At 39.9% G+C, this 25,427-nt stretch overlaps 1 protein-coding gene across 6 annotated transcripts in view; it reads right to left on the bottom strand.

Moving 5' to 3' along the window:
* The window catches only part of LOC122993075 (rho GTPase-activating protein 12-like), a 69,386-nt gene that overhangs the window by 28,490 nt on the left and 15,469 nt on the right, over positions 1 to 25,427 (bottom strand). Inside the window, exon 1 of one of the 6 annotated variants that reach the window (XM_044366941.1) lies at positions 19,312 to 19,439. The exons of the other annotated variants lie outside the window; for them this stretch is intronic. Coding sequence (XP_044222876.1) covers positions 19,312 to 19,335 — 24 coding nt within the window. The 5' untranslated portion in view covers positions 19,336 to 19,439. Of the gene's footprint in view, positions 1 to 19,311; positions 19,440 to 25,427 lie in introns of those variants that run through there. 6 annotated transcript variants of the gene reach the window in all.

The following is a 25,427-nucleotide window of genomic DNA, read 5'->3' as shown; positions in this document are numbered from 1 at the left end:
AATCCCACTTCAGCGTTTGCATCCCCGCTGTCTGTCAGAGCGGCGGGTCCACAGAGGAATCCTGGTCTTGTTCCGAATCTAGCTCTGATCTACTCGTGTCTCTACACGAGCTGCAAATGGGTCAAATGTAAGAAACAGCGGGAGGGAGAGAAAGTAACAAAGAAAGTAAAGGAGGATGGGAGAGAAGCTGTACGAAGATGTAAATGTTACATGACTTCTGATGGGTTGTGTGCATGCAAGTTACGTCGTCATTTACTGAAATATAATGGAAAAATGTCAACCTTTATATGCTTATGGTGCAGGTACAAGGTACAACTACAGGTACTTTGTGTCAATCAAATTATAATGCAGCTGGGTCTGATTGTGTATCAAAATAAAATCTATTAGAAGGAACTGTTTTCCTCCCAGTATCTCATTTTTTAAATCATCTCTAAGCAGAAGTTTATCAAATATAAGCCTCATTAACTGGTCGGCACACAATTCTTCATCATCATGCTGCAGCTCTGTGTGTTTAGACTGAAAACAGGCCTGCATTGATAAAATGCAACAGGCTGTGTGGTGGGGGTGTGTTGTTTCAGGTACCGGTCACGCAAATAAATACGATCCAGGAAGTGCAGTTGGAATAATTGATCCATTAGTATAAAGGTGTTTCAGACACTAAAACAGTTCACAGCAGCTCTAGAAAGTTAACACATGGGCATTTATCTTATATTTTGCAACAATCACAGCGTTCACATTACAAAGTAATCTTGCGTGTGTTTGATTGGCCACCTCCTTGCTGGATGATGCCAAGTTACGGTTGAGCCAGGTTCAGGTTTTTGGCTGGACAACACTGCATTGTGCATCCAGCTCATGTCAGACTGTCTTGAGCTCTGCGTGAAAAAACACTATCATTGATTTGAATGGGAGCGGTCAGCTGATGCGGCGAGGTTGCCGATGCAAAGGTTTTCGGCGAAACAACGCCGTCTTCCAGCAGAAAGTTGAACCAGGCTCAACTTTTGATGCATGACATCATCCGGCAAGGCGAGATTATTTTGTAACGTGACACCGTGTTTCCACTGTTGACCTCGTGATTGTTGTGAGCGAAGATAAAATAGTTTCTGCTGCGATAACTTTCCAGAGCTGTAAAATCCTGTCTGTTAAACTCCTGTAATGTGTTTTGACATCTGAGAAGCCTTTAAACGCATTCATATGTTGGTCCAACTGGACTTCCTGGATCATATTTCACTGTCTCACCAGTACCTTGAACAACATACCACCACCGACCCAGCTCCATGCTTTAACGCAGGGCTGTTTTGGATCTGAATCCCCGCTGACTCTGAGACAGACGTCTGACTGCTGCTCTCTGTCTGCCTCCTGTGAACTCGGGCCCTGTCATCACAAACAAAATAGAAAATCTTTTTACAAGTTTCCTCAAGTAAAGTCATTTTGAGGACTTTCAGAAAAGCATAAATCCTGAGACCAGCTTTGCAAAATAAAAAGGATGTTTAAAACTAAATTTGAGTCCTATCTTCATGATGTCTGTTCCACTAGATGCCACTAAATTCTACTTACTGCACCTTTAAATATATCTCTTGACATTCTTTCAGCCCCTTTAGACTCACCTGAACTTGTGATAAATCATCTTGATAATGGAACAAACTGACGCAAAATAATAACGTCTCTCCCTCCAATGATTTAAAGCAATACATCACATTTTCCAACAGGGCATGATGTGCTTTTAATAACCTCATTCTCTGTAGGGAGTGGGTACAGTCGACTGGATTGCGTGACTAAATATACAAAAGTACACGAGAGCGCGACTGACACAGACAGAGAAAAGTGATTAGTGTTGGCACTGCCCAAATGTAAAAAAGGAAATGTACTTTTCCAGATGTGTGTGTGTGTGTTTTTTTAGATTCCAGAGTGTATGACCATATGCCTGTGAGTCTGGAGCAGCAGCTGTCTGGATGCTGCTCTGCTCTGACCTCTCCACAGTGGGGGGGGGGGGGGGACGAGGGGTATTCCCTGCAGACTGAGATATGATGACTGAGCCCGCGGTCACCCTTTCTAAGCAGAGGAAATCTTAATTTGTAACAACACTGTTGGTTTTTCAGACACTTTCTTGACATTTGTAACCACACGCACTTAAACCACGTACAGTAAGCAGGCTTCAGTGTGCTCAAGGAAATATTTTCACTCTCTGGGTTTGAAGCTTTGCCCACAATGACACATGCTTTTATAATAAATGCTAGAAAACGTCTGTGTAATATTCTCAAGAGATGACTCAGCCTTGTATGATCGGTGACGTTATTATTCGAGGCCACAGGGCCCGAGGGAATACAGGGCAGCCGGGCAGCTGACGGCCTCGACCGAATGATTAATCCTCTAATTCCATCTACCTGACTGGTCGCAGCTAATGACGCTAATTCTCCTGCGTGGTGGTTGGATGGGGGCTGGAGGAAATGGGTATCCGCTCTAAGGACAGCTGGCGTGTATGTGCTGTATATGTGTGTGTGTTTAGGTGATTATGTAAGAGGGTAGCTAGGGGACAGGTGTGGTCACTGCTCAGGACACATAATGCAATGAGATGTGACTTAGGAAGAAGAAGCATGCTGTGTGTAGCTTTCTGTGGACTATTTAATGTTATTATCTAATGCATGCATGCTGGGCTATTAAACCCTGCTGCCAGGTGGAAAAAGTCTTTAAAATCCCTTCTTTTTAGCCTGACATGCATTATAGACCCCATTTACACTTGGTAGTAACATCACCTTCTTAAAGTCTTTTCAGGTACCTGGTTGTGGAGGCGGGTCAGGGGTGGAGTGGGTCTTAAGTCGGGTTTATGTTTTGTTTTTTTCCTATTAGAGGAATTTGCAGGGATTCCGTCTTCAGGGGTGGGGGCGGAGGAGGTGATGACCTCTGGTGTTGTCTTTGTCTTGCTGTGTGATTCACCTGCTTGTTTACTTGTGCAGGTGATTATTAGCACAGCAGGCAACACCCTCCCAGGTTATTTAAGTCCTGGTTGCAGCACAGCTCACTCTCTCCCGGACTTGCTGCCACTCTCTCCCTGGTTTGGTTCAGTTATTATGTTTTAGTTTATTTTTATGTTTTGTTTTGCAACCTACAACACACCCACACACACACATCCTCCACTCACGCACATCACACAACACTGACTCTACCGATTTCCACATTCCATATTGTGAATATTTAGTTAGTTTCTGGTCTAATCTGGTTAATTTGTGTTAATAAACATATCTTTTGTTAAACATTGACATGGTGTGTTTCCCTTTTCTTGTGGCCGCTTGAGTCGGGTCATAACAATATATTATCTAGATAATGAAATCCAATCCACGGGTCTTTGCATTTACAACTGGTATTAAAATGCATTCTCGTTTTCAAGCTGGGTGGATCTCAATATGGAAATTAGCTAAAGAGATCTGGCGGATTTGTCAGTTAACATGTAACTAGAGCTGTTATGGTATGATTTGGTGGTACTGCCCAAACCGCACTCAGACGAGATTAGCCTATCTGCTGCTCCTCAAGTTGTATCTCTTAGAAATAAATGGCTAAACACACCACAAGAGGCTTTGAAGACAGTATCACCGCAGATGGATGTTTACATCTTGACGCCCGTTATCTCGATCCAGCTCTGTTGAGCCAATAGAGCTAAGAAGGATGAAGATATGAGGTAGAGATATAGTAACTCTCCATATCTGTCTTGTCCTGCTACAGAGTTAATGCCAAACCCAGTCTCAACATCCTCCTGTAGGCCTGTACACAGCTTATCTGTTTATACTGCGCCACATCGTGTGTATTAAATAGAGAGCTTTATGAAAGTCCTCTGCAGAAACACCCAGTTTACTTACTGTGTCTTTATTTAAACAATTTATTTATCTTGGGATTGTGTGGCTCTACAAATAAGTTTCTTTTTTCAGCAGCGCTGTGCTTTACATTAATAAAGTTGCAAACTCTCAACGCCTGAAGAAAGGACAGCAGCTGGGTGTTACATTCACTCGCTAATGGGTAGTGTGTTCAGCTTCAGGGACAAAGCGATTTTTATTTACCTCCCACTCAGATTTATCTTAGCTGGTGTGGGGATTTGACTACTGTGCAGCTGCTCTCCAGTGCGTGAGTTTGAGCCGACCGGAGCAGCTGAACTGACCTAGAAAAATCAAAAGAGCAGTAGCTATGTAAGCCAAAAAAAATGACATTTATCTCCTGTTCTGACAGAAGACTTGTTGCTGCAATAGAAAGCAATTACGGGTTGAATTTTTGTGGGGGTCGCGACCTTCGAGGAGTCACGAGTTAAATCGGAGCAGTCATGAGATGTTTAATTAAAACAGGAGCGAAGGAATATAAACATTTACGTTGAAAACACTTTTCTGACCCGACTCAGGCCTCTTAAAAGTGTTATAATGAGAAAATCTGAGGAGGGAACATCACTCTTTGGTTGAGCTGCTTAAAGTTTGTTGACATAAGCAACCTTTGAGGATCGCAAGCAGACATCGCTTTGCTATAGAAGCTCAAAAACCCAAAATGTTGCAACTGTATTATTTCCCTAATTCACACTAGTAGCATGTAAACCCTCCGCAATTATTTGTCTACTTCTAAAAATGTACAGTTTTTTCTTCCTGTTATCGAATGTATTTCTGCCGAGATACACTTTTACCGTAACAGTGACAAAAATAAAAAAGTAAATGGACAAAGTGAGAAGAGGACGTGAACAAAAACAACACTCACTCCTCATTGTCACCTTCCTGCAGCGGTGAATGTAAACAGAACAGCCGGCGGAGCATGCCAGACATTTCATACTGAATGAGAAATGGGGAAAATGTGGTTTAGAGAGCTGACGAGGCAGTGAGACAACAATGTGGAGCCTGATACACCTGTACGGTCCGGTCTTTCACTCTGTTCTGTAACACCGCACATCACCAGTACAGCACCAGCACAGCGGTACATTTTAACCTAGTTAAATCTAACCTACGGTAATACGGTTTAACCCTCGTCTTGACGGTTTTATGTGCCGGTTTGAGTCACCAAAACCTCTGATTGATTTGAATGTGGCGAGGCAGATGGCTGCATATATGTGTGTGTGTGTGTGTGTGTGTGTGTGTGTGAGAGAGAGTGAGAGTGTGTGTTGTAATCCCTCTGTGGCAGACAGAGCACATTCAGTTAATTTCCTATTCAGCAGCACATTACAGAACACAAGCGGGACACAGCCTGGTTTCCACTGAAGTCTGCTAATAATAACAGGATTACTTTTCATTTACATTTGGTTGCATCAGTTGTTTATCTCGACTTAATGAACCATTACAGTTTGGGTGTGGCTACGTAGACTTTTAGTTTGTCATTTATATACCGTTATAATGTCTGATGTCTATGTTAAACATGATCAAAGTTCCAAAACTTGAGGAGAACGTATGTAAAAATGCTCCCTGCAAAGTCAAAATCATGCAAAGATATACCAGTAGAGCCCCAGAATAAACATATAGATCTGGAAATGTTCATGCAACGTCCCTTTTAAGTTTATTTCACTTCTAATTAAATATTTTTTTGGCTTGAATTAAAAATAGTCAAAGGTGAACGTGGTGATTTTCGGTGTTGCCCGCTTGAAAGTTTCCATGATCCACGATTTCCATGACGATCTTACTACCTTACTTTATTAACACTTGATGATTCATCCGGCAGAAATGACTTTATCGGATGAGTTAGCGTGTAATTCTATTTTATTCTACATACTTCGCAACTGAGGGAGGCTGGAAACAACAGGCCAGCTGATTTAGAAAACCAACACACACACACACACACACACACACACACACACACACACTGCATTGAGGAGTTAAAGACATTAGTTTCCTCCCTGTTCATCTTGTCAGATCACATTACAACAGACACAGCTTCACTGTTGTGCAGCCTGACCCAGCTGGGCTCAGTGAATGGGTTAAGACCAAACGCAGCAGGGTAAGGAACAGGACTGAGTATTATTCCTTCAAAACACAGACACGGGTCCTTTAAGGTCATCGGTCCAAATGTGTTGGATGTCCGTTCATGGGCATGAATGAGTCTGTATGTCTATTAACCCGGCGAACAGGGAGACAACACGACTGATGATGCAGTGAGCTTATAGTGTAACTGACGGAGATAAAAGCAGGCTCAGTGGGGAGCGGTAAATATCTAAGTAGACTTTATCCATTCAAAGCTACATGGCGGCCTCAAGGCCACAAGCTAAATTACAGTCTGTCAAGAAACGTCTTTAGAAACTGTTGCATGTTGTCTACTTGCAACTAAAAAATGCTTGTCTTGTTTCTGGGCCAATGCTCCATAAAAATGAAAAATCACATTATTTTCGCAAACTATGGTTTTCAAAAGTTAAACCCTATGGAGTCAAAACCTTCAAATGCAGGCAGTTTGTAATCATTCAACGCATAATATGTAATTTTCTGCTGCTCGGGGTCTCTCAGTCAAAACAATAACAAAAGACGGAGTTTGATGACGTCGTGAAGTAGCGTGGGATCATGGGCTTCATGGCAGCTTCTCTTGGTTAGGATTCCTACAGCGTTCGTCTTTCAGGAGGTTTTTACCAGGAGCTGAATTATCTGCAGAGGTCTCCTCCTCTCCGAAACAAACAGACTCGGTAATTAAAACTGGTAAAAACACTGAATAAAGCAGTTTCACATTAAAAATCAGTGTTTCTCTGGTGTCCAGAGGACTGAACGTTTGCTCAGCTTGTTTCTCTTCCAGACGTCCAATGACTAAAATCCTTCATCTGGTTAAAAGATATAGTTAAAAAAGACCAAGATGTAAATGTGCATTGTAAAAACGTGGCTTAAAACTGGATAAAAAGTAAATTTATAACAGCTTCTGGCGGACAACCACAATGCATATGCAAAGGGGATATGACGCCATTGACAGGCGACCAAATAAAACGGACCATTACCTTGATTAAAACTACGGATTTCTCCAAGTTTGAACATTGTTGGAAACTTAAGTGCACGACTCAACAAAATATATAACATAGGTCTAGTTGTTTATTGACAATTTAATGTGGAAAAGTTACGTACTGGTCCTTTTATAGGAAGAGTCTCAAGAGTTCCTAAACAAAACAGTCACAATCTACCAAACAATGCTCTTAGTGACCTTTGTAGGAGGTACAAAGAATTTTCCGACACAATACCGACTTCCTTTTTTGTTTGCAAAGTCATGTGTTGTTCCCGTTATTTCCTTACTTAAGTATGTTACTGTAACTTTCAGCAGGACTCTGCAAAATTCTCCCAACTTCAACAAAAAATGCTTGTAAAATAAAAACACGACATATAGAACTTCATAATTGTCCTAAAGAAAGATAAAACTAATCTATGTGGCTTTATCCTCTAAGATTATTTTCATTATTGATTAATCTTGTCAACTGATTATTTTCTGGATTCATCAATTAGTCGTTTGGACTGTAAAATGTCAGAATATAGTGAAAAATGTTGATCAGTTTCCCAAAGCTTTTTCATGTCAAGATTTTTTAAGGAGACTGGGTTCAGTGCAGAATTACAACTTTTAACCTAAGAGGTAACGATGTGTAAATCTTTCATCAGAATAGTTATTTTGCTGAGTGAAAAGATTAAATTAAGGTTTTCCTCATATTCTTGTGGATACCTTGCAATAACTTAATGGACCCCTGGGGGACCTCATTGTCAGAAGAACAATCTAACCATCAGTAATAACCACTAATACCACCCAACGGCAGTCTTCAAGCTTTAGGCCACAACTGTTTCTTCCCACTTCAAGCTACATTCTTTCCCTCTGCGCATTAATAATGAATGTGGGATCAAACGTGTGGGTGAGAAGTCAAATGCCAACAGCGCTGATGACAGAGATGTTCAAAGAGACTGTAGGTAAATAAAAAGACAGCCTACATTTAGTACGATGACTCAATATTGCCTCAAAAGTACCCTAATAAAGTGACATCAAAGGACAGCAATGAACAAACATGGGATGAAGATAAGATCTAACCAAATGTAGACATTACAGAACCGAGACGAAAGATCTGAGGATAGAAAGTAGAGTGAAATACAGTCTGAAACACATGAAAAAAACAAGCAGGGAATATAAATCTCTTATTAAAATAGGCTAATACATAAAAATAAAGAAATGATGGGAATGCTAAAAGTCATACATTCAAGGCACATACCGACGTTAGATGTCATAAATGAGTGGGCAATGGAAAAGTGTGAGTCATGCCTGAGACATGACACAAGTGGCTTTTTTTTTTTTTTTAACAGACAGCACATCATTACAAAACCCAGAAATTAAGGGATTACTGTAAATAAGATGAATACGTTACACAAGAGGGAGTAGTATAATACAGCAGCACTAACCATCATGGCATTCAGGGTTATATATTAACTTACTTCTTCTTGCTCACAAATTTCCATTGAAAGACGGCTTAAAAAGTGCTTCTTCATCTACAGTCCACAGTATGTGGAAAATCACAAAATTTAGCACCAAATGGAAACCAGTTTACCAGCAATCAAGCTTTTTAAGAATAGAATCAATGCATCAGTGGAACTAGATAAAAATAGCAGAAGTAGTGGATTGAACCGACGTTTGTCTTTATTTGGCTGGAGTTTTTCTATATTTTGCTGATAGTGAGCCAAAATACAACACAATCCACTGTGCTAGCTTAAATTTCAATGTCTCACAAGGTTGCAATTTCAGTAGCAAATGATACACTGCCTACATTGAAGAGGTCTGTGCGGCACTGGCCTGATTGGGTTTAACTGGGTTACTGGCTTGACATTTATATAGGACGCTCTCACTGATGGACCCAGTTATATTTAAAGCTAACTGGGCTTTATTTAGAAAGCCAAAAGGCGGATAAGAGATGAGATAATGTAATTCATCTCTCATACTGTCTTTACACATAGAGGCAATGCTGACTGTTGATCTGTTGTTAATGTAGATACACATCACAGTTACTGGAGATAAAAATCAAAGGACGACACGAGTTTTATACTTCGTTTCCTGTGTATCACCAGTGTTTCCTAAATGTGACAACTTTAAGATACCATGAAGCGGGCACTAGAACCGTTACTTCCTGGAAAACACATCAATGATGATCTCCTGTTGTACTAGTAGCTGCACCTAAAAAAATCAAACCAATAAACTGACTGGGATAAAACATTTGTGATGAAACAACTAGCCTACCGATTGGTTTGCATTAAGGGTGCTTTCACATCTAACTGGTGCAGTTCAAACTAACTCTGGTGCAGACAAAATAGCTGGAAAGATACTAAAAAGGGAAGGTCTCTGTCCGCTTCCAAGCATACTCTGATGTTTGTTTCTAGTGTAAAAGCAAAGCAAACCAACCACATGACTCAGTGATAGTATGTGAATATATTATTTTAGCATGAATTTAAAGCTAAATTACTATTAAATTCATCTGCTGATCTTGAACTGTTCTTCCAGTCTCTATAAGCGGAGCGATATAGCTTTTATCTGACAGTTCCTGATATATCAGAAAGTAAAAAGGAGTTAAAACAGAGCTGTGTTGAGCTCGTATGCATACTTTGTACTCTGACCAAACTATATAAGTACAAGTAGAGCTGCAATTAGAGCCCGACCGATATATCAGTCAGCCGATATTGGCTTATCACAGATATATTGGTATCCATGTATATGTATTTCTTTAAATAGTTAATGTATATTTGATCCTTTTTCTTGATTAAAGTGTAATATATACATACAAATGGTTTATCATTGTTCTGTTTTTTTTAATTTATAGTTATTTATAATTATTAAATTCCCAGTGAAGTTTACTGTTTCAAGATTATCGGCCAATTTATCGATATAAATCGGGCCCTAGCTGCAATCGATCAGTCGCTCGACAGAAAAGTAATTGGTAACAGTTTTTATAAACTAGGCTAATAATTGTTTAAGTCATTTTTCAAGTGAAAAAGCCAAACATTTGATGGTTCCAGGTTCTTAAAATTGAGAATTTGCTGCTTTTTTTTTGTTTTTATATTATTATTGATCAACATTTTAAATTGCTTTCTGATGTTTTATAGACCAAACGCAGCACTAAGTATAAAATCAGAAGTGAAATCAGAGTGATATTTGACAGTTTACAACAGAGATCACTGCATGCCTGTAGGTTCAGACAGATAGTTGAACACACTGTAATACAGCGAGTTAAAAGACCAATAATTACAATGCAGGAAAGCTGAGCAGCAGCATGCAACAACAAAATGACAGAGCAATAAGAAAAGCGCAGAGTGTAATTAAGCTTGACAATGTGCCCAAATACTCCCTTCCATGTCTTTTCACAAGGTCAACAACAGTGCAAAGTAGTTGGCCGTGAGTGATTAGACAACAATGAACAACTTGAGCCGATCTGTGCAAAAAAAAAAAAACACATCTGGTCATGGGACAACTGTGCTTTATGAAACTCGATTACATTAAATGTATCAGCTTTGTGGCTGTTTTCTGTGGTGCTGAAGTAGATCTGAGTGAATCTGCTTCTTCCTCCGCCCATGTAGGTTATCCTGCTGTGTTTTCCTGCCTCATTGATCAAAATGTATCCCAGTTAAACCACGAGACACTGCAGAGAGCTACTTCTAGAAAACAGGCCGACCACATACGTACTTTCCTTTAAAGAGGAAACCACAACAGACAGGTCACTTTGTATGAAAAGAACTTTTACGGTCAGTTTTGTTTAGTAATAAATCACCGATTGCCTACACCACAACCGCTGCTATTAGATAATGTTCTCAGTGAAGTAATATTTAATTTCATAGCGGTTGCCTTGACAAATGAAGTGGTGTGATGGGCCACGAGCTGGTGTGAAAATCTGAGTAGTTTGAAATACTGAATATCAGCTCTTGTTTCTGCTCTTGGCAGCTTTCAACAACATAACGGTGGAGCCTTTCTGTACTTGTCCCTTTGAAAAGGTCTTCTTTCTTGTCATCTCCTTGTGCCAACTTTTTAATATTTGTTTCCTCTCCTTTTTGCCCGTTTCTGAATCTCTCAAAATTGCTGTTGCTCTCTTTTTGTTCATCAGGAAATCATGTATCAACCCGTCTCTGCACACCTTAAAGAATGTGGCGGAGAGGGAGAGGGAAAAAAAATAAAAACTTTTCGCCTCCTCCAGCTACACAGAAAAAAAGCCACGTGTCCCAGTTTCCTTTACAGCCACATGCCTGAACAGCGCACCTCTTTATGGAGGAGGAGGATAAAGGGCAGGTATGAGGAAGACAGATGCAGGAAGAGAGATCCCCTTGGCTAATGATGATTGTACATTCAGCTTGCAGCATGACAGGAAAAAAATCACTTCATGGGCTCAAGTTGAAAGACATTTATGTGCAAAAAAAGCCCTGCTGTATCCAAAGGTTTTGTTTAATCAAAAAATGTAATTAAAGATAAGTATTTAAGTACCATTAAGCTCAACAAATAGAGTGTGATATTAAAGGGAAAAATCAACCCTAAAACGAAACTTCAGTGTCTTCACAGGCAGACCCTGGATATAAGTTATGTACTACTCAACAAATAAATAGCCCAAGTGAACTGAAAAAGTATGTTGTGTGGCTCAATTCATGTTTAAATAAGAACTGTAGTTTTTTGAAAACTTTGTGATATTGTTGTTTATTCAATATTTTTCACAATTTCACTAAATGTCACAGTCCATGAGGGAGTCAAGGTGTCGCAGTGAGATCAGACATGTCTGTAATAACAGCACGGGAAAGAAGAGAAAACAATATGGACGTTTTTAGACATATTACAACTAGAAAGTTGAAAAAAAACCTCCTTTAGGAGAAAGGGTTGGTGAGATTTATTGATATGAACAAAACCAAGTTACAATGATGTATGTACCCGCACGACTATAATTTTATCTGTGCTCAAAAAATAGTTGTTTGACTGTTAAAATCACAAAGGTTTCAATTTCTTATCGCAGCTGTAGTGGATGACAAATTGTCTTAGAATATGACAATGCAAAGAGATTGCATTGTGAATCAGAAGTTAGTGGAAAAGAGACTAGACCAGACATGAGATCATGACTTTGGCTCCCAAGAAGAGAAAAGAGGAGTAACAATAGAAAACAACTGTCACTCCCTGATTCTGGTCTAAGTGGGTAAAAAAAAAAAAAATCTATAACTGAGTCCAGTCAGCTGTCTACTGTCCTCAAAGATTAAGGGGATACTTAGCAGAAAGGTGGGCTTGTGACTGCAAGGATGCTGTTAAGATACAACGAGGCGGACACATGAATGAGGAGCCCTCCAGGAAGTCAAAATGTGGGGAACTAAATGAAAAAAAAAAAAAAATAGGGTGAAAGAAACTGCATCACACAGCTGTTGACAGCTGCTGTAGCTCGTCTCTAAAATGACTCCCGGCGGTTTTTCATCCGCTGGCTTCCACTCCGGAGATGAAGCAACAACACAGAAAGAGAGAAGAGGCTGAGATAGGAACTGCTGGCTGTGATTACTTCAATGACCATTCAAAACCTGCAAGGTTATTCTGATATGCACACAGGGAGGCAGAGCGGTAGAAACAAATAACTCTGCTACAGTTGTGCAGTAGTGAGAACAATTCGACAGAGAGCTTTGAATATATATATATAAAAAAAAAAAAACACGGTAGCACTCTGCTGTTTCCCCTGAACATGTTCCAACCTGAACAGAAAAATGAGACGCTGCCCAGAAAGCATTCAGGAGCACTCCCACGTACTGTAAGTGCTGCAGTGAAAAAACTACTTAGTAAAGTAAACCCTAAACTACCACAATCTAATCAATCAATCCGCTGGTGTTGCAGCACATTTCCTACTTAATGAGTCTCCACCACACTGCCCGCTATTCATAGTTTTTGGTGTCACTTCCCTGATCTAGAGTAAGCCTGAGAAGTTCAACCTTTACATCACAATATGAGACTTGTTTTCCAGTAGGCCATGATACAATGTTCCCTTCAACAAAGGGCCTGCAGGTCAGACTGAAAGATCAATCTGATAAGTGCTTGTTTTTTCCATGAATGATCTGAAGCCAATAGGCATCAAAAAGCAGAATCTTTATCATTTGTTTATACAAGCAGCCGTGTTGAGAAGCAATCATCTCTTTAGGTCTGATTGTATTCTAAAACTCCAGCAAGGTGGTAAAATCACAATATTCACTTGTGATGTTTTGGGATTTACCTGAATAGCAGGATTTGTTAGGGGTAGAGGCTGGACGATGAAGGGTAATTCTGATTTATTACAACTTGACTTTTTGTAGTTGTGTAAATTCTGTCTTTCTAACCCTGTTCAAACCAAATTAATTGCTAAGTTCTGGAAACTTTGCCTCATCGCTATGATAAAGTCTGCAAATAGACAAACTGTTTAGCCAAATTATCTAAACCACTTAACCTGGCGGTAAAGCCATATATCCATAATAGTTTCTTATTTCTCAGGAAAACTGTGTGCACTCAACTGTTCTGTAAACTGTGAAGGATGTTTACCACAGACAGTTTGAGTAATATTTAAGAGAAGCCAACCTGGAAGTTTTTTTAAAACCTGTCTGATTGCTTGTGTTTCTTGATGAGTCTCACTTCTCTTTAACGTTGTCACAGCATTCCCAGATCTCAGCATTTCACTTAGTTGGACTACAAATATAAGACCCAAGTTATACTAGACTGGAATTATTCTTTCTCCTTTATACTGGCAAACACTAACCACCGTCACGTGGATGTGAATAAAACACTGAATGCCTATTAGCTTTAGGGGAGCACTAACCCATTGTTGCTAACTTCGGGGCTTCACTTTTCGAGCAGTTGGGGAAACAACTGACGAGACTTTTCTTTGTCTTATTATTAACTGACACATTGTAACCTAAACTGTACATTTAGTGCCAAATTGACAACTTACTGCTGACCTTTTCCTCTACTCTGCTCGCATACACTGTCACTTTTCTGCTCCTCACACTTGCTCAACCGCACACTCGCTACGCATGCACATTACGTACTGTCCTATTCCTTAAAGGAGCTCTGCTATCAAGAGTTTCCAAGGCAATGACACAGAGGTTGACTCACATTTCGGAACAACGCTGCACAGAGGCTCCCAAACGCTACTGATTTCTGAAGTAATGGATATTTGGCGTTATTTTTGGCATTAAAAGACAGATTTTTTTGGCCTGGCGGGGGTTCTCGTTGGCCTGGCAGCCCACCAAGCCTCTACAATTACAGGGGAAATGCTGTAGCCTTATGATCTGACCTCAATGATGGCCTTTTAGATGCCAGTGGTTCTGACACTTTTCATCTCATTTTATCATTTTCTCTGAAAACTAAAATAAAGTGCTGGTATCTCTGTCCCTTGTCCCTCAGCTACAGGACTGGGTCAGGATGAACCCTGTTCATTCGCAGCCTGCTTGATCTCAAAACAAGCTGATAAAACACAGAACCAGGCCTGCAGAGGTTTGCGGATTGGAAAGATTTTGTGGGCCAGTCTCGACACCTTACAGATACATTTACTCTATTACTGTGTGAAGCAGAGCGGTAAGGAGGATCGGATTCAGCTTGCACTTTGATAATTACAAATGACCAGAATACTGTGAGCAGAGGGGCCAGCTCAAGGTTTTGTGACACTGACAGATAACAACAAGCGCTGTTTGATTTGACTTCAACCGAGAAAACTAAAATCCAACTGTCCTTGGGGAAAAAAACACTTGCTTTTCCATTTTCAGAATACCAGCCATTAATTAGGCCTAAACCTGTATTTCTGGTCTTGAGAGCAAATGAACGAAGGTGTGCATCATGTCTTTAGCATCTCAGACAGCAAACCTGCTCACGTCAAACCAGTTCAACAAGACAAAGGGGGCTCGCTGGGTTTTCTCTGTAGGATTTAAGCACATTTAAACTGAGCTACAAAGGGAGGACATTACACAGATAATGTGGAATGATACGTGATATCAGTTTAACACTTATTATGAATCATCAGGGGGCAGTGTTAGGAGGAAAAGGGAAAAGGAGGAGGAACAGGAACAGGCAGGCAAGTTTCCTAGAATAATCTACTAATCTAATCTAAAATGGAATTATCCCAGAGGCACGCTACCAAACAGGAAGTTAAGGAGCTTTTTTTTCCTGCAGGAGAGGAGCTGACATTAAACCTAGAAGAGCTGACAGTGTGCAGCCAATTCCCCAGCATGACGCTGCAGGTCCGTCTACTCGTGCTGTAATCTTTGTTTTATCAGAGCAATTCAATCACAGTGTTCCAGACGGTGCATTTGGGGAATGATTTTGTAAATCACTCTGAAATGTGCAAATTGCTCAAGGATTCAGACAGATGCGTGGCGAGCGAGCAGACGTTCGCGACTGCACGGCTGCTTGATGACAAATTAACAAATACAAACGCTGTAGAACTACGTTTGAACTTGTTGCTATATAGATAAATGTCAGAGCAGTCCAACTATTTCGCCACACTGCGAGCTACCATGTGTGCTGAGGAGAGACTATCAGCAAATACTTGTAATACATGCATAAACATGCCTCAGCTAATTTATGATTAAACTCCAAATAAGGAGGTCTTGAGCCTATGAAGAAACATTCAGGCCTGTTTCATTTCGAGAACATCAGAGGCTAGAGAAGACAAAGAATGCATCGATTCAGTTTATTCTAACCAGTAGAATGAGGCTCTGATGAGCTGGTTGTGTCATTTAGTTATGGTTACATCCTTTAAATGATGCTGCTATCCAAACAGCATGGTAGACAGGTGCTGCGTGTGTCACCACAAAGTACAAACTGCTTAAATCTGTCTTGAGATCATTCCTCTTGTGACTCCTCTGTTTTTTCTCTGACCAATCAATTTGGATGTGGAGACAGTCAAGTAGAAGTTGACTAACATTAACCTCAGTCAAACACTGAAACAAACTCAGATGAACCATGCATGTATTATAGGAACTGGATACTAGACTCAAAGACGCCTATTCACTCAAGTGCTCGCCTGGCATATAAGCTAGAGAGCTTTTCTATGTTCTGCGTAGTGTGGCCCACTGTATATTCGCACTAGTGTTTCTCCTGCTGGTCATTAGCTTTTCTTAGCTCAGGGAAAGTTTTGCAGATATAAAACCTTCATGGATTAGAAATCATAATACAAAAAGTAATAATTGACCTTGTTTGCAGTTGGAGGTGTCCTGTCAACAGCTTTACAGGCATCTCTTATATAATGTTGATCTATGGGGAAAATGCTTTTTGGGCTGCAATATCGCAAGTGATCACTGGGGGAAATTAGTAGTAAGGCTAAGTGGTGGCAAGGTGTCCAGTTCTCTCAATATATCTATGAGTTGAAGAGAGATGATGAGGAACTGGATGAATGTTTCACTTGACTGCAAACTGCCATCTCATTCCCAATTGATTTTAGGACACATTTGACAATGTGGACAACAAATGGATCTTTTTCAGGACCCGAAAATGAGAGCAAACGACCATTTGTTGTCAAAACGTGTCTTGCTGAGCTCAGAAAGCATGTACACAAGTACATGAGATTTGTAAATATGAGTTTTACATAATCACAGGTTTACATGCGACCAAGAGTTTCTAAATTATGAAAAAATTAGGTCTTTACCAGCCTGTTTGCCATGCACAGCACTGGAACAAAGCTTAAGCTGGGATCACGCTGTAATTGATCCCCAACCAGATCATAGTCCTTCCATTTACACACTGGTTTCTTTATCCCGTGACCTTGTGCCCTGCGTGATTATTACAACACTGTAAACCAGTCTGGACTATGTTGTTAAGCTACGAGGAGAGGGTTTAAAAAAAAAAAACTCATTTGCTTAAGATGCACTGACCCACTGACATCAAACCTCCAACTTGTGACGTCTATAAGAAACTCACTGTAAGCCCTGTGAGGAAAGTAGGTCTTTGTAATTGAAGGCTAAACCAGCCTGACTGCCTAACATGCATTGTCCTCATCTAGGCTTTAGTTGCACAAACACACACATAACATATGAATGACTCCTACACATTCCTTACATGCCCCATGCCTTGTAAATTAAGGTAATTGTTAGCCTCATGTTAGCAACGGTATGGCATAATGACAATGACATTATCAGAAAAATAATAGAGAAAATATAGCAGCAGATGAAGCGAAATCCCCTGAAATCAATCATTTTTATCTCAAATACAACTGGCATATTCAGCAATATGTAGCAGTTTATTTATTGAAATAATTTTACTGAAGAATCATCTTTATTTTAGTCTAAACTTTCTTCATCTTTTGACATGTAGATTAAGTAATAATTGTTCATGTTGAGATCTTCAAACAGCTTGTTTTGTCCAAACAGTTTACAATGATATAAAACAGAGAAAAGCTGCAAATCCTCACATTTCAAACACTGGATCCCAAGAATGTTTGGTGTTTTGGCTTGAAAAAGGACTACAAAAAAGTGCATTGGTTATTAAAATAATTGCATATTTTTTTTAATTTTCTGTCAGTCATCTACAATTCTGAACTGTATTCAGTTGATTTTCAAACAGATGCAACAAATACTTCACAGAAAGACAAAGTGAAAAAAGAAAATAACAAAAGATAGTTAAAAACATTACGCACGTGCATTATAATCAGATCAAAAGGCTAAATGTACAACTAAAAAAAAAAAGACTGTTGCCAAGTTAATCATCTCTGAACTACACTCTGGGGGCAAAGTACAAACAAAGTAAGTCCTTTCAACTGGAAAGTGAGAAATTATAGTGTACACCGCCATCGGCCAGACAAGCATGAGTACACATGGGCAGGGCCACAAGGAAACCTTTATTTATGTTGGAGTGGGAGATTATATGGTGAGAACGGCTCTCTGTCATTTAGAGGTGCTCGGATATATACGCTGGGTTATGAAGAGATAGATTTCATAACTTGAGGGAGAGCAGTCTATAAACAGTTGCATTAAAACAGGACGTTTTTCTAATGTATTATGAACTGGTCACATTAAAACTACAAATGTAATTGTAACAGTATATCTAATAAGAGGTGAAAGGTTTCTTAAGATGCTGGGAATTGTTGTCTTTTTTTTGTGCATTTATTTTTTATAGTATGTAACACTGGATAAAAAGGGAGAAAATGAAGGAAATGTTACTATTAGTATGTCAGTTGAAAGTAATGTTATGTAAAATGCATATAATTGTAATTGGAAACATCAATGATTAAAAAGCTGTTTTTAAAAAAGGGTTTTAAATGAACTGAACTAAAGAGTTAATGGCTTTAACATCTTTATGCTGCCTGTAAATTCATTTTTAAGACACTAAACATAAGTTAAGTTAACATTCAGTTCTTGATCATTTTGAAAAACAAAGCACTGTTCTGTGAAAAATATTCTCTTCAGTGCATTAAATACCTAAAATATAAGTCATGCTATCTGTGTAAATAAAAACTATATCTGAAATCCAAATAAATATCACAGAATATTCTGTCCTGCGTGCCAGCCCGCTTCCTCCACGTCCTCTCTCCTATCGTCACCGCTGCCCTGAGCTCGTCTCACCAGCCAGCTGTCCAAACAAATGTTACGTAGCTGGCGCTTATGTAATGAAGCATGCCAAGTGCTTAGCGCATCCTCTTAGCTACCCTGTCGCATGCCATCATCAGTTTTGAACGTTTCTGGATACAACTGAACATCCTGTCTTCTTCCTCCTGGCTACTGATTTTATGGACTCAGTTTAAAAAAAAAAAAAGTAGCCTGGATTCCAACGATCAATGTTATGGATCAGTGTGAGCACTCTTGGTGAACGTATGGATATTAAATACAAGTCTGCCCCTGAGCTTGTGAACGCAAACTGCATGATCAGCAGCTGTGATTGTGTGTATGTGAGAGAGAGAGAGAGAGAGAGAGAGAGAGAGAGACAAAGACAGAGCTGAGAAAGAATAGTCACATAAGCTCTGAGTGTGTGTGTGTGTGTGTGTGTATGACTGAAGCAAGATAACTTTAGAGCTCAGCGCTCTCTGCTTGCGTGACTGGGATGAAAATATCAGAGCTATGTATAGGAACACGCCTAATGAAATTTAAAAACAGTCAGGACTTCATTTAAAAGATAATTCTCTTAAGAGTGCGACAAACAAGAGCAAATGCTATAAAAGCAGCTGTGTGCATCTGTGTGCTTCCTGCAACCCCCGCCCCCCCCCCCCCCAAAAAAAGATGCCTTGCAATGAGTTGCATTGTGTTAAGAGATATTAACAAGCATTCATCACTGCACGATACATTGTCTGATACAAAAATATACAGTATTGAGTCACTGTTGTACTGCTGTGACTTGGCAAAAAAAACTGACTGTTTCTGTAATTTTTGAGTGTTTTCTGGCTCCGGTACACGTATGTGAATAAAGAAGCTGTCTTACCGTCTCATTCTCATCTGGGTACATACTGTCCTGTAGCAGAGTTGCCGCTGCAGAGGAAATAAGTCTTGTAGCCGGCGCTGCTGCTGACACGGACGCTGATGATGCAGAGAAACACAGCAGCCTCTGCCTATTCACAAACTCTCTCCCTGACTGACATGTCACTGTGGGCAAACCAGATAATGTCACTCTGGGATGCTCTCTAAAAAACGCATACACACTCAGAAACACGCACGCGGACTCTTCTTCACTCACACGTTCTTACATAAACAGAGAGAGAGAGAGAGAGAAATAGAGAGAGAGAGATCACACAGGGCTCAGTGATACTCGCTCTCCCTGAACTACCACAACACACACACACCGCTTGACCTGCCCTCCCATAATGTCATAATGCCGCTCTGCACGAACACACACACACACAGCACAGGACGCCCAAGCTGACATAATAACTAACATGCATGTACACACACACACACACACACACACACACACACAAATATCCAATTGAAGCTCACAGAGGGATTAAGAAAAGCTCCATAAAGTGAGGAACTGTTTGCCCCCTGCCCCCCCGCACACACACACACACACACACACACACACACACACACACACTTTGCTTCTTTGTCTCTAATCAAAGAAGCCATACAGGGCAAAGTAATGGTTTACACTGGATGATCTCCTATAATCACTATCTAGAATATCTATTATACCGCTCACAGTTGTGGTTTGTTTATCTTCTTGCTTATCAGGAACATGATTCTGATCATACAGGCTTAGGGCTGGGTGTTGAACTTCGATATTTTTTTGGACACAGAGTATCTATATAAATGTATTAAGCTGTCAGCTAATGTTACAATGTCATTCATAGAAAAGCTGGTGAAGGTAGTGGTTCATCTAAGGAACCATAGATCATTATAAAAAAACAATTTAAGCATTAATTAAAAACAAAAAAACCCCAAAAGAATTAAGTATATTGAGAGCTACTTTTGGACAAATCAAGCACACAATAGGGACATTAATCAACAGATTTGACTAAACCACTTATACCAAAGCAGCTCTCACTTTAAAATATCTAGTACTTTTAGGCCATCTTAAGCAATATTTTAAAATAATAAGCTTGAATGCTTTATGATATACAGTATATACTTTGACCATTTTATTCACATGACCCACTGCCTGCACAAAATATGTACAATTTTGCAGTATTTGAGTTACAGGGAGCTCATCTTTTTTTTAAAATGAAGAAAGACATTACTGCATGTGAGCCTATTTTTTGCAGTGTTGAAGGGCGGTCGAATCACAGTGCTGCATCATAAAGAGGTTTATTCCGACTGCTAGACAAGAGCTGGAAGAGAAGCAGGTGAATTTGAAATGAGGACAGAAGAAAACAGACAGAAACTTGCCCCTGCTCTTTTACACAAGAACCAAGCAGTGGGTCAGCTGCCAGACCGCCTGAAGCTCGGTGTGTTTGTGTGTTTGTGTGTGTGTGTGTTCCAGGTGAGCACAGTACAGAACGGTACTATAAACCCCTCGGGGCTGCTTCATAACGCTGACAATGAGCACACAAACTGACACTCCCACAGCCTTCAGTACTCCACTGAGACTTCCCTTCTTTTTTCCCCCCAAATGAACTACAGTTTGCTGACAGTGATTTTCTTGAAAAGGAGACATCTGTGAAGCCTTTTTGAGGCTCAAATCCCAAAATACATCAGAATTCATGACAGACAACAGTGCATCGAGTGCACCAAATATTTTGTCTTCATTAAAGGACCAGCGCCTGGATTCAGGGGGATCAACTGGCAGAAATGGAAAATAGTATTAATAAGTATGTTTTCATTAGTGTATAATCACCTGAAACTAAGAATCATTGTGTTTTCGTTACCTTAGAATGAGCCCTTTATATCTACATAGGAAGCGGGTCCTCTTCCATGGAGCCTGCCATGTTGCACCGCCATGTTTCTACAGTAGCCCAGAACGGACAAACCAAACACTGGCTCTGGAGAGGAACTTTCATGTTTTTTGTGAGTTTTGCAGCCACTGTAGGTTCTCTTACATGCTTGAAGGAGGAGGGTTAGAGGAGGGTATTCAGTTGGTTGCAATCTACAATCTCATCGCTAGATGCCACTTAATCCTACGCACTGGTCCTTTAACCGATACTGATGCATTTCAAGAGGGGACTAAGACAACCAACAGTAGAGCTGAAGGTATTAGTAGGTTGACAGAATATTTAACTCGATTCTTTCCACTATCAATTAATCTGTTGATTATTTTCTCAATTAATCGATGTTTGGTCCATAAAATGTCAGAAAATGGTGAAAAATATCGATCACTGTTTCCCAGAGCCCAAGATGAGGTCTTCAAATGTCTTGTTTTGTCCCGACCAACAGTTCACAACCCAAAAATATTCAGTTTACTGTCAAAGGAGACGAAAGAAACCAGAAAAGAGAAGCTGGAATCACAGAGTCTGGACTTTTTTTTCTTACAATGTGACTCAAAACAATTAATCAATTATCAGACTAGATTAATTTAATAGTTGGCAACTAATCAATTAATTGACTAATTGTTGCTGTTCTAGAAGATTGTAGAATAGTAAATAGACTTTCTTTGGGTTTTGGACTGTTTTTCAGCCAAAACAATCAATTTGATCTTGGGTTCAGGAAAGTGGGTATTCTTCGTTGTTTTCTGACATTTCATAAACCAAATAAGTTTTTGATCAATCAAGAAAATACTGCAGCTTAATTGATAAGGAAAACAACCGTTCAATGCAGCCCTGATAAACAATGAACACTGAATGGTGGCTCAGATGTAAGAGAAGTGGGTTTGTGACAGAAGGTCACCAGTTATAATCCTCAAACAATCTGGCAGGAAACCTGACAGAGTAAGATAAGAAAGAATATAAACCCACAGATAAAAAAATTATGTAACCAGCAACTTTAGCAAATGTTGGGAAGATAGTGAGTCTGTGAAAGTCTGCAGGTGGTTTATTTAATTTCGGCGTTGCTACACTCTCCTCCTGTCGACAGTTCAGCGTCATTGTGCCCTTGAGCAATGCATTTAATTGCTGCAGTGCTCAGTATCCAACAGCAGAAGCAGAGAGAAAGTGTTTAAACTGTATAAATGTAAACCAAGTCAAAACTAGCAATAAATTCATGCTCTATTACATTTTTTTTTAACAAATTGGAGCCGGTGGTTTATTATTTTTCCATCTGGGGGTCTTGAAAGAACATTTGAGACCCTCTGAAAGAGGATGATTTAGCATCTAAATAACTCTGCAGTGAGTTCAGACCCTCCCTGCCAACTTGTGATATAATAAGCCTTTTTAATAAGGCAGAGAATGAGAATTAACAGTAGTGCAGATGGCTTGGCTCCCATAACAGATCCTTCTCACTATGTGTGTGTGTGTGTGTGTGAACAAATTTGTATGCATGTGTCGGCTCACGTGTGTCTCTGCATAACCGAACAGCGATGAATGCTAAAAAGTGAGAGAGAGAGAGTGAATGAATGACTGACTGGATTAATAAATGACCGATTTTATGCTCTAAGGACATACGTTTATGTGCGTGGGTGTGTTCGACAACTTAATGTAAAACAAGGTGTGACGGTGTAAAGACGCACACTTGCAAACTCAACTTCCTACCACTCTAGGTAATCAAACAAATGAGGAAGTGCTTCCTCCAATCAATCATCCTGGTGAGAGTCATTAGAGGTTTTTAGTTGATTACAGCTGTCATAAAGAACGATGGGAGTCTACAGGGTTGAGTGGGTGTTATTGACTGTGACAATCAAGAGAATCAGAGAGGGGGGGCGGGGGGTACAGACAGAGAGAGACCAGACTGGCTCCAGGTCTTATTTATGTAAATCTAACATTTGAAGACTTTTAAGTGCCTGTCATTTTCAAAAGTGAGACACTGGCCAGAAGCTTCATTCTTCTACTTTGTTCTAATTAATTTGACGTCAAATGCATCTCATATTTGAAGTTAACTGTTAATTTTGTTATATATTTTCTTGCTTCCTACTGAAAAGAGTGTGCCAAGCAACACGAGCAACTGATTTACAGACTTAATGTTGATCCTTATGAGAAGATCCTTTTGTTTGGGGGGTAATTACAGACTTCTTAGGCTTTTAATATCAGTTTTGAAATCAAAGACTTGTAAAGCTTCCTCAAGACTTACTGTGAACACACAGTAAAGAGAAAGAGAGAGGTTCTAGTTGAAAGGGGGACGTATCATGCACATTTCAGGTCTATATTTATATTCTGGGGCTCTACTGGAATATCTTTGCATGATTTACAGTTAAAAAAAAAAACACCTTTTTATCTTATACTGGCCCTCTACGAAGCCCTGCAGTTGAGACTCTGTCTTTTTAAGGCAGTAGTAGGATATTACTTCTTTTTCTTGTTCTTTACTCGAAATGGAAACCTCTCAAATGCATCCGTGCGAGCCTGATTCTGATCTGAAATATGCGAGTGGACAATGTGAACAACCTCAGAAAAAAGGTCACGGAACGAACGGCTGTTTGTGGGAATGCACAAACGATCTGATGTCATCACAAGCAGGCTGAACCCTTGACTTTTGAATTTCAGGGAACATTGTTACATACGCTCACCTCAAGTTTAGGACCTTCCGACCATCCGACACCATAACAGCGTAAAAGAAAAGCATGAAATGTTCCCTTTTACATCACAGTGTTTGCTGAATAACAGCTCCAGGTTAATTCAGGGCTAAGCTGGGCTGAATGAGGATAGAAACACAGGGCTAATCTATTATAACACCAAGGCAATCAACGCACCAAAACATCAAGCTTAAGTTCAAACTCTGGTTCAGGTACAGTAGTTTTTCCTGAACATAATAATGTTCAGTCAATATGCACGTTTTACATGGCCCCACATTTTGTGTGAGGTCCGGATATCCTCATGTATTGTGTAATAAGTGAATATGATCTTTGAACCAGTGTCAATGAATTATAAAAACTCATTGGTAACACACCCCTCAACTCTGTCTGTAACACACCCCTTTACCATATGAGGCCTGTCATTAGATGCCTTTACTACATTACTCAACTCTTCAACAAGCTGATTCAGTTTGTAAGACATATAAGGAGCATTTTAAGTTCTGCTCTTGAATCTAGAATATTTAGTCTGTTATTTCCCCACCTGAAGAGCCAATCTCTTAAACTATCCTTTTTAAATTAATTTTGCATCATAGAGGTCCAGATATTTTTATGCTTCAACTGTAAATTTCTCCTCATGCACTGTGACAGCTCCAAGTCCATCCAGTGTGCAATCATAAGATGAGAAAAGGTCAGGGTACAGTAGCAAGGATGTTACAGCGTGAGTCTGCTGTTTTTGGAGCTGAAAACTGAGTAATAATTTCCCCAAAGTAATTATACAATGTTTTTAAATTCAGAGCATATAGCATAGTCGGTGTTTCTCACATGTGCTGTAGGATTATTATGATCCTGAAGGAAGAGGGATGATGAAAAGCAGAATGGATGAGGTGGTGCAGTGAAGCAGCAAATTAAAATACACTGAGACCTTGACAGCCATTATATTCAGTGGCTGGAGGGAAACATCTGCTTCAGTGAATACAATGATCAGTCCCCCGTGGCCAGGGGCTTTAAGAGGTACTGTGTGCATGGAAGTATCAAGTGATATTTCAGTCGGTAACTTCAACATCTTTCAACTAAGGATCAATGGCTAATGGGCTTAGGAGAAACTCAGTAGTAACGTATTGAAGGCTCTTTGCCTAAAACATTTCTTTTATCACTTTATAGTTGTGTTGCAGCATGTCTCCTCTAAACTATGTGCTTTCTGCTTTGGATTCAGTGGGTGCAGCAGTACTAAATGGGGACAACATTATGGGAAAAACACTGTTTACCATCTGTTGAGATTAACTGCAATAAATGCCTGCTACTTTTTACCAAAACACATACCTATACTGATCTGCCAGTAATGCTCAAAAGCAAATTTCCACTCACTTCTAACCTCTGCTGAAACCTGAGCTAACCCAAGCTAACTACCAGCGGTGAGTACGACTCAACACTTCCTGTAGCTATCAATTCTCTTTGCTGGAATGTCAAGAAGCAACAGGAAGTGGTGAGCTTACAGTAATAGCTGGACT

This window comes from Thunnus albacares, chromosome 12 (genome assembly GCF_914725855.1).
Source record: "Thunnus albacares chromosome 12, fThuAlb1.1, whole genome shotgun sequence".
Taxonomy (NCBI): Eukaryota; Metazoa; Chordata; class Actinopteri; order Scombriformes; family Scombridae; genus Thunnus; species Thunnus albacares.
This window is presented reverse-complemented; position numbering and strand designations above follow the sequence as displayed.